General features: G+C 39.6%; 1 protein-coding gene across 3 annotated transcripts in view; it reads left to right on the top strand.

The window, feature by feature from the left end:
* Positions 1-13,334, top strand: part of ltbp1 (latent transforming growth factor beta binding protein 1) — a 288,869-nt gene that overhangs the window by 198,493 nt on the left and 77,042 nt on the right. For all 3 annotated transcript variants that reach the window (XR_009808158.1, XM_061911089.1, XM_061911090.1), the window contains 3 exons: positions 7,165-7,251; positions 9,972-10,097; positions 10,167-10,292. Coding sequence is in view for 2 of the 3 variants with exons in the window: in XM_061911089.1 (XP_061767073.1) it covers positions 7,165-7,251; positions 9,972-10,097; positions 10,167-10,292 (339 nt within the window). In the remaining variant the exon portion in view is untranslated. The remainder of the gene's footprint in view (positions 1-7,164; positions 7,252-9,971; positions 10,098-10,166; positions 10,293-13,334) is intronic.

Raw genomic sequence — 13,334 nt, 5'->3', positions numbered from 1 at the left:
CAGTTTTGTAACTATTTTGCAATTGTTGGTCCAAGTCTTAAAGTGGCTCTGGCTGCATTGTGTTTAACCAGTCGCCCATTCATGTTGACATTTGTTATAGCTGTTTTAAGTTTTATATTCCCTGTTGGCAAACTTTACATTAATGGCACCTCCTTGGATCAAAACAAGGGTCTCATTTGCAGTCTCTTAGGCCATTTACAGCCCCTTAAACAGGTATTTTGTGGCACGCTACTTCATAGTTGAGTGCAATTGCGGCATGCGCACCCTAGGTGGCTAATAGTTAAATAAATTATGGAACTCTTGAATTTCACTCGACACTAACTACGCTGCAAACACAAAAATGACAACACAACAAAAACCTATTGGGCAACTCAACTTTGTCAGCGAGCTGATCATCTCCGAGGAAACTCAACATGTCACAATATATATTTTTTACATTCAATTTTACATTTTTAAGACTTAACCCTTTAATCAGGGGTTCTTAACCTTTTTCACCCCCGGAACCTAACTTTTTACTACAGCAAAGCCTGGGGACCACTCAAATATTATCACTGAATTAGTAATATTACTCTTGATTTTAACATACATATAATTCACAACCTTGTCAAAAAAAACACGAGTTAATCACAGAGAATATAATTTTTTTTAACACATAAACCTTAAGCTTAGGTCAGGCTGATTAGAAAATTATACACTAATCAAATATACTGTATAACTTTTTACTACAGCAAAGCCTGGGGACCACTCAAATATTATCACTGAATTAGTAATATTACTCTTGATTTTAACATACATGTAATTCACAACCTTGTCAAAAAAACCATGAGTTAATCACAGAGAATTTTTTTTTTTTTAACACATAAACCTTAGGCTTAGGTCAGGCTGATTAGAAAATGATACACTAATCAAATCTACTGTATAAGAATTGACTCATTAATAAAATAAATGTACATGCAATTATGTTGTGTATAAATTGAATTAACTGAATAAATAGCGATTATCTTTCTCAACTACACTGTCAATAAAATTAAAGTGTAAATGAAAATACAGCTTCCCCACTTTGGTAATAATTTTTGCGTTTAAAAAACTTATTTATAACCTTAGCTCCAAACTTCTGTTTGTTTGAAATAGTCAATACTGCCTCTAGTGGTGTAAAAGTGTATTACAACTAAGCATCGCTACAACCCATACAGGCTACAGCTGAGAACCAGATATTTTTTGACATCCCTCATGGGGCCGCTCATGGCCAAAATATAGCCTATGGTTAAGAAACACAGCCGTAAGGTTGGAATATACTCTGGCGTCGCACAGCTTTTGTCGCTCTGGCGGCGCCTTGTTTGATTTATAGTTTTTCTGTGGGGGGTGGCGCCCGCCTTGCAATTCTCTTCCAAAACACAAAGGGGCAGTGTGTCCTGAAGGAGCAACCTCAGCTGTCGTTGACTAGATAATTACTTCTTGTAAAGGGTATCATCAACACAACATTGATATATTTGTCTAAACTGGAACTATTCATTCAGACAATCTTCAGTTTACTTTTATTATACGATTTACTAATAAACCAGACGAAAATAGGTTTGTAAAGACGGACCATACAACTTATGAATGAGTCGCGGAAAAGGACGCTATTATTATTCACAACGCCCTTTGGCCGTTTAGGACACAGGACAAAAGAGAGCTATCATGTAATTGAAAATAAACAAAACTTGTAAATCACTATTATAACGACCAATTGATGTTAATATGTATGGTCATGTACTATTGATGTTGGCAATACAATTTAAAAAGAGTGTCGTTCTTTGTGACTTTCTTCTGGATGCAACAGAAACACAATAAACTGAAAAACGACACACTCAGGATTATTTTTTAGAACGCACTGAGATATAAAATACACAATAAGCAAATGTTTAATCACTGTTACTTTATTTCATTCAATCATTTGTGCATTTCAATCACAAAGTCTGCGCTCGTGTGGTCGGGTACACTTTTCAAAAGCTGACCAATCACAGCTCCGCCTCCGGCGACACAAACCTGGGTTTTTTGGGAGGTGCACGCTAGGTTTGTAGTAAAGGGAAGCAGTGGTAGGGGGCAACACGGCGTCACTTACGCAGGTTTGGTGACGCAAAAGTATGCACCATGCTTTAGTCTTGATAAATTACACTGTGTGCACTAAATAGTTGAATTTGGATTTTGTTTTACCAGTATTGTTGGCGTTCTGATATATTAGCACATATAGTGGATATTCCTTAAGACAGACACGCTAAATGGATCGTGCCCCTTATTTTTCTCACTTAAAAGACTCAATACTCTGTGCATAAGCTTAGTCAATCAGATTTGTGAATTATATTTTCGAAGACATGCATGTTCTATCAAGTCTGCTCGTGTTTTCTTACAAAACCCATTTCCATATGAGTTGGGAATTTGGTTAGATGTAAATATAAACGGAATGCAATGATTTGCAAATCCTTTTCAACCCATATTCAATTGAATGCACTACAAAGACAAGATATTTAAAGTTCAAACCCATAAACTTTTTTTTTTTTTGGCAAATAATAATTAACTTAGAATTTCATGGCTGCAACACGTGCGAAAGTAGTTGGGAAAGGGCATGTTCACCACTGTTTTACATCACATTTTCTTTTAACAACACTCAATAAACGTTTGGGAACTGAGGATACTAATTTTTGAAGCTTTGAAAGTGGAATTCTTTCCCATTCTTGTTTTATGTAGAACTTTAGTTGTTCATCAGTCCGGGTTCTCCGCTGTCGTATTTTACGCTTCATAATGCACCACACATTTTCGATGGGAGACATGTCTGGACTGCAGGCGGGCAAGGAAAGTACCCACACTCTTTTACTACGAAGCCACGCTGTTTTAACACATAGCTTGGCATTGTTTTGCTGAAATAAGCAGGGACGTCCATGATAACGTTGCTTGGATGACAACATATGTTGCTCCAAAACTTATATGGATCATTCAGCATTTATGGTGCCTTCACAGGTGTGTAAGTTACCCATGCTCTGGGCACTAATACACCCCCATACCATCACATATGCTGGCTTTTGAACTTTGCGCCTATAACAATCCGGATGGCTATTTTCCTCTTTGTGCCGGAGGACACCACGTCCACAGTTTCCAAATATAATTTGAAATGTGGACTCGTCAGACCACAGAACACTTTTCCCCTTTGCATCAGTCCATCTTCGATGAAATCGGGCCCAGCGAAGCCGGTGGCGTTCCTATGTGTTGTTGATAAATGGCATTCGCTTCGCATAGTAGAGTTTTAACTTGCATTTACAGATGTAGCGACCAACTGTAGTTACTGACAGTGGTTTTCTGAAGTGTTCCTGAGCCCATGTGGTGATATCCTTTACACACTGATGTCGGTTTTTGATGCAGTACCACCTGAGGGATCAAAGATCCATAATATCATCGCTTACGTGCAGTGATTTCTCAAGATTCTCTGAACCTTTTGATAATTGTACGGACCGTAAATGGTAAAATCCCTAAATTCCTTGCAATAGCTCGTTAAGAAATGTTGTTCTAAAACTTTTCAACAATTTGCTTACAAATTGGTGACCCTCGCCCCATCCTTGTTTGTAAATTACTTAGCATTTCATGAAAGCTGCTTTTATCAATCAATCAATCAATCAATGTTTATTTATATAGCCCAAATCACAAATGTCTCAAAGGACTGCACAAATCATTACGACTACAACATCCTCGGAAGAACCCACAATAGGGCAAGGAAAACTCACACCCAGTGGGCAGGGAGAATTCATATCCAGTGGGACGCCAGTGACAATGCTGACTATGAGAAACCTTGGAAAGGACCTCAGATGTGGGCAACCCCCCCCCTCTAGGGGACCGAAAACAATGGATGTCGAGCGGGTCTAACATGATACTGTGAAAGTTCAATCCATAGTGGCTCCAACACAGCCGCGAGAGTTCAGTTCAAGCGGATCCAAGACAGCAGCGAGAGTCCCGTCCACAGGAGACCATCTCAAGCGGAGGCGGATCAGCAACGTACAGATGTCCCCAACCGATACAGGCGAGCGGTCCATCCTGGGTCCCGACGAGTGGTCCATCCTGGGTCTCGACTCTGGACAGCCAGTACTTCATCCATGGTCATCGGACCGGACCCCCTCCACAATGGAGGGGGGGACATAGGAGAAAGAAAAGAAGCGGCAGATCAACTGGTCTAAAAAGGAGGTCTATTTAAAGGCTAGAGTATACAGATGAGTTTTAAGGTGAGACTTAAATGCTTCTACTGAGGTAGCATCTCGAACTGTTACCGGGAGGGCATTCCAGAGTACTGGAGCCCGAACGGAAAATGCTCTATAGCCCGCAGACTTTTTTGGGGCTCTAGGAATCACTAATAAGCCGGAGTCTTTTGAACGCAGATTTCTTGCCGGGACATATGGTACAATACAATCGGCAAGATAGGCTGGAGCTAGACCGTGTAGTATTTTAAACGTAATTAGTAAAACCTTAAAGTCACATCTTAAGTGCACAGGAAGCCAGTGCAGGTGAGCCAGTACAGGCGTAATATGATCAAACTTTCTTGTTCTTGTCAAAAGTCTAGCAGCCGCATTTTGTACCAACTGTAATCTTTTAATGCCAGACATGGGGAGACCCGAAAATAATACGTTACAGTAATCGAGACGAGACGTAACAAACGCATGGATAATGATCTCGGCGTCTTTAGTGGACAAAATGGAGCGAATTTTAGCGATATTACGGAGATGAAAGAAGGCCGTTTTAGTAACGCTTTTAATGTGTGCCTCAAAGGAGAGAGTTGGGTCGAAGATAATACCCAGATTTTTTACCGAGTCACCTTGTTTTATTATTTGGTTGTCAAATGTTAAAGTTGTATTATTAAATAGAGGTCGGTGTCTAGCAGGACCGATAATGAGCATTTCCGTTTTTTTGGCGTTAAGTTGCAAAAAGTTAGCGGACATCCATTGTTTAGTTTCATTAAGACACGCTTCCAACTGATTACAGTCCAGCGTGTTGGTCAGCTTTAGGGGCATGTAGAGTTGGGTGTCATCAGCATAGCAGTGAAAGCTAATACCGTATTTGCGTATGACGTCACCCAGCGGCAGCATGTAGATGCTGAAGAGTGCAGGGCCAAGGACCGAACCCTGGGGAACTCCACACGTTACCTTAACATAGTCCGAGGTCACACTGTTATGGGAGACGCACTGCATCCTATCAGTAAGATAAAAGTTAAACCAAGACAGGGCTGAGTCTGACATACCAATTCGTGTTTTGATATGCTCTAATAAAATATTATGATCGACGGTATCGAAAGCAGCGCTAAGATCGAGGAGCAGCAACATAGATGACGCATCAGAGTCCATCGTTAGCAATAGATCATTAGTCAATTTTGTGAGGGCTGTCTCAGTCGAGTGATTTGCCCTGAAACCGGATTGAAAGGTTTCACATAGATTGTCAAACGCTAAGTGTTCATTTAGCTGCTCTGCAACAATTTTTTCGAGGATTTTCGAAACAAAGGGAAGGTGAGACACCGGTCGGTAGTTTACCATGAGGTCAGGATCGAGGTTAGGTCTTTTAAGGAGAGGATGAATAACCGCTTTTTTGAATGCTAGGGGAACAGTGCCCGAGGAAAGTGATACGTTTATAATATTTACCACTGATGGACCTAATAATACAAAAAGCTCCTTGATAAGTTTCCCAGGAAGTTGGTCAAGTAAACATGTTGTTTGTTTTATTCCATTTACACGTTGTAACAATCCTTCTAATGTTATTTCATCAAAACGAGAGAAACTATTTTGGATATTTGCAGTATCCGCCGTATATACAGTCGTATCTGTGTTACTATAACCCAGTTGTAGCTGGGACGCATTGTCTTTAATCTCCTTTCTAATAAGTTCAATTTTCTTATTAAAGAACTTCATAAAGTTATCTGCCGAATGGGTGGAGCTACTGGAAGGAATCCCTTGTTGGGTTAGCGATGCTACTGTACTAAACAAAATTTTGGATCATTTTTATTAATGCGGATGAGATTTGAGTAATAATTAGTTTTAGCTAAGGTAAGCATGCGTTTATAAGTTATTAAACCATCACTCCATGCTTGATGGTGCACCTCAAGTTTAGTCGTGCACCATTTGCGTTCCAGCTTTCTACATAATAATTTCTGAGCTCTAGTTTCTTCAGTAAACCATGGCGTATGCCTTTTTGGAGCCTTTTTTAACTTCAGCGGTGCTATACTATCAATGGTTTCGCGCAGGGCGTTGTTAAAGTTGTTAGTGAGGTTATCAATAGAGCCCACATACTTTGGGAACGGTGCCATTACCGAGGGCAGTAGGTCAGCAAGAGTCGTCGTTGTGGCAGCATTAATGTTGCGGCTGCAATAGCAGTTATTATTATTATTAGCTTGCCGAACATGAGTCTGAACTTCGAATTTTATAAGGTAATGATCGGACATTACTTTAGTATACGGGAGTATCATAACTTTGGAAACGGTGATACCTCTGACAAGCACTAGGTCTATCGTATTACCGCTGCGATGCGTCGGTTCATTTATTATTTGTGTAAGACCACAGCTATCAATTATAGTCTGGAGCGCCACGTGGAGGTTTTCCCTTTTTGCTTACAAATTAGTCACCCTCACCCCATCCTTTTGTGAATTACTTAGCATTTCATGGACACTGCTTTTATACCCAATCATGGCACCTACCTGTTCCCAATTAGCCTGCACACCTGTGGGATGTTCCAAATAAGTGTTTGATGAGCATTCCTCAACTTTATCAGTATTTATTGCCACCTTTACCAACTTATTTGTCATGTGTTGCTGGCATTAAATTCTAAAGTTAATGATTATTTGCCAAAATATAATGTTTATTAGTTTTAACATCAAATGTGTTGTCTTTGTAGTGCATTTAACTGAATATGGGTTGAAAATGATTTGCAAATCATTGTATTCCGTTTATATTTACATCTAACACAATTTTCCCAACTCATATGGAAACGGGGTTTGTACATGCAAACCTTTAGTAGATTATGTCCTTTGTCAATGTCACTTGAACTGCACCAATTGGTGTTTGCCTGGTGGAATACAATGTGGTCATCCGTTAACACACATGTTTAATCATAAATAAAGTATTATTGCATCTCTTCATTTGTGTTTTCTTAATTTGATAGAGGTTGTTGAGCAGAGTTCTCCTCCTGTTCCAGTGGAGGTTTTCCCTTCTAATGCAGGCCAGAACATCGCTCCAACCCAGTCTGCAGGTATGAGTAACACTTTTTCTTTATTGTTTGTCTTTATTGTTGACTGTTCTCTTGAAGCATCAAGACCGCTAATAGGATTTTGTCCCAGTAATCACATTTCCCTGTTCTGGCTACTCGACGTTGTTTTTGTGCAATACTCCTCATTGGAGGGACACGTGAATAAAGGTGGTCCTCGGGTTATGAATAAGTTGTATTCCCAGACATTGCTAGAAGTCGAGTTATAGTTCAAGTCGGATCGTATTCTTTAAATGTACATAAAATAACTACATATTACTTACACGTACCAACTCTCCAAGTCAAAAGTGTACAGTAATAAAAGTGTCTGTGTCATTGAATTTACTACTTCATAAGCTTATGTTCATGAATTATTGTGGCCACTCGGGGTTGCTAAAAAAAGTTTTACCACTCCAATTCAACTTAAAGACAACGTAAGTCCATTTCTGACAGTTAATACCAAGTGTTTCTATACCTACCATTGTTCTCTGTTGGACTTTTTTTTACTTGATCAAACCCTTTCTAATATGTATCCTACAAAATAATAAAAGTATGTATGATTTCGGGCTGATATTGTATCAGATCAGTATCGGCATTGGCCACTATACAATCTTCCAAAATCGGCATTGTATTGGAAATGAAACAGTTTTATCAGGACACCCTTAATATTTGTATTATTAATTAAAGATGTCATATTATGATTTGATTTTTTTTATATTCATTTAAAACACTTCCCCAGTGATTAAATGTAGTTTTGAAACATTTATTTCAATATATTGTCCTCCACCCAAGTCAGGTAATGTATCGTAGCCTTAGCCAGGCTTTAAGCTTCATATCGATAAATGAAGCTGAAAGTGTGTGTAGTGACTTGCTCAGGTTAATACAAACACTTACAGAGCATTTTCGGTTTTCGAGTCACACTGAGGCGGCTTAGCCCATCGCCTGAAACCAAGAAGTACCGGAATGTGCCTCTAGATCACGTGATTGCAACCCACCTTTTGCAAGAAATGTAGTATTGATTTTCAAAATGTTCTTTCGGGGCTCGTGTGGCAGCACTTTGTGTCGATAGAAGTTTTCCTCTTTTTTCTCAAAGAGTGCTCACATGCCTGAAAATTAAAAAAATTAAAAAACATTTAAAAATCAAAACACTATAAATTAAAAACCTAAACTAAAAAGGCAATGGCAGTTTTGCACAAATCCACTTGAACATGGACTATATAAGAAAAAGTATTTTAATCAGACAAGAAATATTCACAGCTCATGTTAGAGTCAAGACAAGAAGTCTCAGGCATCATTTTCACTGCACCAAATCTGACACAAAGTGACACAGATCTGATTTATTTTGCCAGTGTACACACTCCAAAGTGCTTCAAATCAGATATTTGCGGTCAAATTCCTTTGTTTTTACTTTATCGAACTGTACATGCAAGTGATTTCGAGGCCACATTGGGGGCCACAATGACTACGTTTACACTGCAGGCCAAAATTTGATTTTTTTTTAGATCTGATTTTTTCTAGCTGACTGTTTACACTGCAAGAAATGTGATTTTTATCAGACTCCAGTGTAAACACGTCTGTGACCCCAATGTGGCCCCAACATCACTTGCATGTACAGTTCGATAAAGTGAAAACAAAGGAAGTTGAACGGGAAAAAGACACGACCACTACAAAATAAAATAAAAGCCGCAACATCTTAAAAAATTTAGTTTTTTCACATGCCAGTAAATGAAAGTAATATCATGTAGGAATAGATGTATATAGTGTAATATATTTGGTAGGGTTGTAATATTTTGATGGCTGTTAAGTAGAGGGGAGACAAGGACATAAGCGTGGATCCACAGGAGCTTTATTTTCCAACTAACTTGTAAGCAAACGCGCAACAGCCTTAATTCCGGTCTTTCAACAATCACTATTTCTTCTGAATCAAAATCTATATTGCCATATTACATATAGCCAATATTTGCACACCATTGACAAGTGATGCACCGAAAATTTGGTCGTCTTAAATAGAAACCAAAACCGGATGTTGTGTTGAAATATCCATTTCCGCTGGCGACTGCGTCTTTCCGGCGCACACAAATGACATAGCTCACCCAAAGATGACGAAAACAATCACATTCAGGTCACATTGCGTTTAGACTGAAGTCATGTTTGAAAAGATCAGACACGTTTCGGATTTTGAAAACTTAATGAAGTGGCCTGAATCTGATGCCAAAAGATCAGATTTTAAGCACTTTGTAAAAAATCAGATCTGGATCACTTGAGGGCCAAAAAATCAGATTGGTGAGCCGTGTAAACGAGGCCGTTGGGTCCTGAGCGCATTTATACTGGAGTCTGATAAAGACTATAATTTACTTTTACAATCAGCTGGAAAAAAATCTGATTTAAGAAAAATTTTATTGTGGCCACTTTGGCCTGCAGTGTAAACGTAGTCTCAGTAGCAGTCTTCCCTCCATTCAAGCATAGCCCTTCCCATGTCTGGGCATCCGAGTGGTCCACCACATTCCAATGTAATTGCTCGATTTACAAAATGTCGATCGTTGAATGTTAATTTTTGAACTAAGAGCCATTCGGCTCACCTCTGGAAATTGCATTGCAAGGTTACGAAAAATCCGGGAGTTCTCGTGTTAAATACGCAGAATACAAAATATGCATGATCAGTTTTTGATTTTGACACTTTTGGTTGATTAGTATTAACTGCATTGGTTGTCCCTTTGATGAAACAGAGGTGGACGAATGCCAGATCAACCCGTATATTTGCGGTCAAGGGATTTGTTACAACAAGGTAGAAGGCTACACTTGCCACTGTCATGACGGATACCGCTTGAATGAAGCCCTGACTTCCTGTGTGGGTCAGTACAAAACGCCGGGACGTTTACAAACATTATTTTCGTGTGCTAAACAATGTGTTTGTTGTTCAGATGTAGATGAGTGTTTGGAGAGCCCATCTTTGTGTTCTGGTGGTCTGTGCCAAAACTCGGAGGGGAGTTTCCTGTGTGTGTGTCCTCAAGGATTCCTGGCTGATGAATACGGAACCAGTTGCGTTGGTGAGTGTCAGAATGTGCTCTCTTTGACTGATTACTTGATTTATGTTTGATGACACACGTTGTCTGTATGTTTTTTTTTGCATGAATCATTACCAGGGCCTCCCCTCCCTGTATGCAGATCCCACGCGTGAAAATAGCAATATGAAGTGTGAAGAAGCGCATGTAAAATGTCAATTAATGAATGTTGTGGCGCTTCATATAGAATTTTACCATAATCTTCCTGCCTCGCCACTGAGAAGATTAAAATGTCAAATTTCCCCCAAACATTGCCAGTGTCCGTTGGGGTGCATGGTGCTGGTCTTGTCAGGTAGTCATACTGGATTTAAGCCATAGTCTGAGCCGTCAGAAAGGTTTGCGAATGTAGGTTTTAAATTTGTTCTGTTTGTTATTTGGCACCAAAGCAAATATGTTTAATCCACATTATTTGTGTCACTAAAGAAATATTTACATAAATTGTGAAAACAAATCTTAAAACGGTGCTTGGTGCTCGAATTTAGCCAGATCAGGGTTTTATGCTACTGATTCCGATTCCGATTGTCCATTAGTGGGCTCGGCCAAAACCGATCAAATGTACAAACACTACCACAGTGTATATGTTTCTTTTACTTTTTATTCATAGCTGTATGTAGAAGTGTCTGGTTGTATCCGCTGCTTTAATGTCTTTAATGTCCTTTGTGTTCTTTGATGTTTGATGTGTCCCTCTTACACACATGTACAGTAAGAGGGATGTGTGCTATGGCTATGAGTTGTTGTTGTTTTTTTCCCTTGGCCCAGGCTTAGAGCGATTTTTTAATTTTTTTATTTTATCTCATTTTGATCTTCTATTTTTTTCTCCCATCCCCCCCACTTGTTTACCTGTATCTCATCTTTTTTGTAAGAGGCGCTAGAAGCCGGCAGACCCGTCAGCGATCCTGTTCTGTCTCCCTGTAATGTTTTGTCAGATCTTGAATGGGGTTGTGCTGAAAATTTAAATTTTCCTGAAGGAATAAATAAAGTACTATCTAATCTAATCTATATAATCTAATCTAAACATTTTTTATGTATTTATGATGACAATATCAACAATATCTACACTATATTTAACTAGTTCCTTATTTTCTTTTATTACAAACAATTGTCTGTACACAATAACTTAACAGAAGTAAAAACTACTATATATGCTACTATTTGGGTTTCCTTGAGGGTTTTGCCCTCCATGTCCTCCTGTGTCTATGGAATTATTCCCTGAATTTGTAAACGTTAACAAAAATGACAAAAACTGATTTTGTTAAAATAAAAATAGCAATCTAATCATTCTAATAGTGATTATATACTGATAGTACCTTTGGTGGGCGGCATGGCGGAGTGGGTAGAGCGGCCGTGCCAGAAGCCTGAGGGTTGCAGGTTCGCTTCCCACCTATTGACAGCCAAATCGCTGCCGTTGTGTCCTTGGGCAGGATATTTAACCCTTGCCCCCGGTGCCGCTCACACTGGTCAATGAATGATGAATGAATGATAGGTGGTGGTCGGAGGGGCCGTAGGCGCAATCTGGCAGCCACGCTTCCGTCAGTCTACCCCAGGGCAGCTGTGGCTACATATGTAGCTTACCACCACCAGGTGTGAATGAATGATGGGGTCTCACTTCTCTGTGAGCGCTTTGAGTATCTAACAATGAAAAATCGCGATATAAAACTTATCATCATTATTATTATTATAGTACCTTTGGTGTACTATAATAATAATAATAATTATAGTACACCTATAATAATTATATAGGTGTACTATATAATTATTATAAGGCTATAAGGCCTCCATATTTGTGGATGGATCCGCTCTCCCCTTATGTGTATGCCTGGCCGCTACACAGCAGCAGGCATCGTTATATTATCCTCTCTCTAACAAGCGATTAGCACGCCTTCTTGTCTGCTCCAGCGTGTTCTTATATGTCGTATAACTTGTTTTGCCTCGCCTTCAAGTGATAATAATACTTGTATTACATGTAGTGTATTTTCCGCAGTGGAGGTGATGATTAACTTAGTGAAGCAGCTCCATACTGTATATGAACATACACAGTCAGCTGGTAGACACATAAATGCTCACCAGAACATCCTAATGAAGAACGGATCGGACCAGGACCTGATTAGTTTGTCCACATAAACATGGTCGACTTAAACGGGTATATTCTATGTATACTGAATAAAAATATAAATGCAACACTTTTATTTATATTCCTTTTTTTCATGAGTTGAACTTTTAGTGTACACACAAAAATACCTATTCCTCTCAAATATTGTTCACAAATCTAAATAAATCTGTGTTTGTGAGCATTTTTTCTTTGCCAAGATAATCCATCCCACCTCATAGGTGTGTCAAGATGCTGATTAAACAGCGCGATTATTGCACCGGTGTGCCTTAGGCTGCCCACAATAAAAGTCCAATATGAAATGAGCATCCAGTCATCCATTTTATTACCGCTTGTCCCTTTTTGGGGTCGCAGTTTTGCTTTATTGGGTTCTGGAGGTGTCAGAAAAGCAGTCAGTATCTGGTGTGATCACCATTTGCCTTCCCGCAGTGCAGCACATCTCCTTTGCTTAGAGTTGATCAGGTTGTTGATTTTGGCCTGTGGAATGTTGGTCCAGTTTCCTTCAATAGCTGTGCAAAGTTGCTGGATATTGGCAGGAACTGGAACATGGTGTCGTATTCGCCGATCCACAGTATTCCAAACATGCACAATGGGTGCCATGTCCGGTGAGTATGCTGGCCATGCTAGAACTGTGAAGTTTTTGGCTTCCAGGAATTGTGTGCAGATCCTTGCAATATGAGGCCGTGCATTGTCAAGCTGCAACATGAGGTGATGGTCTCGGGTGAATGGCACAACAATGGGCCTCAGGATCTCGTCTTGCTATCTCTGTGCATTCAAAATGCCATCAATAAAATGCACTTGGGAGCCACTCGATTCGCAAAGTTGACATCCACATGACGCCACACACGCTGTCTGCCATCTGCCCCGAACAGTGAAAACCAGGATTCATCCATGAAGAGCACACCTCTTCAACAGCCATT

Source organism: Nerophis ophidion, linkage group LG09, assembly GCF_033978795.1.
Source record: "Nerophis ophidion isolate RoL-2023_Sa linkage group LG09, RoL_Noph_v1.0, whole genome shotgun sequence".
Classification (NCBI taxonomy): domain Eukaryota; kingdom Metazoa; phylum Chordata; class Actinopteri; order Syngnathiformes; family Syngnathidae; genus Nerophis; species Nerophis ophidion.
The sequence above is the reverse complement of the archived record's forward strand: the minus strand, read 5'-3'. Positions and strand labels throughout refer to the sequence as shown.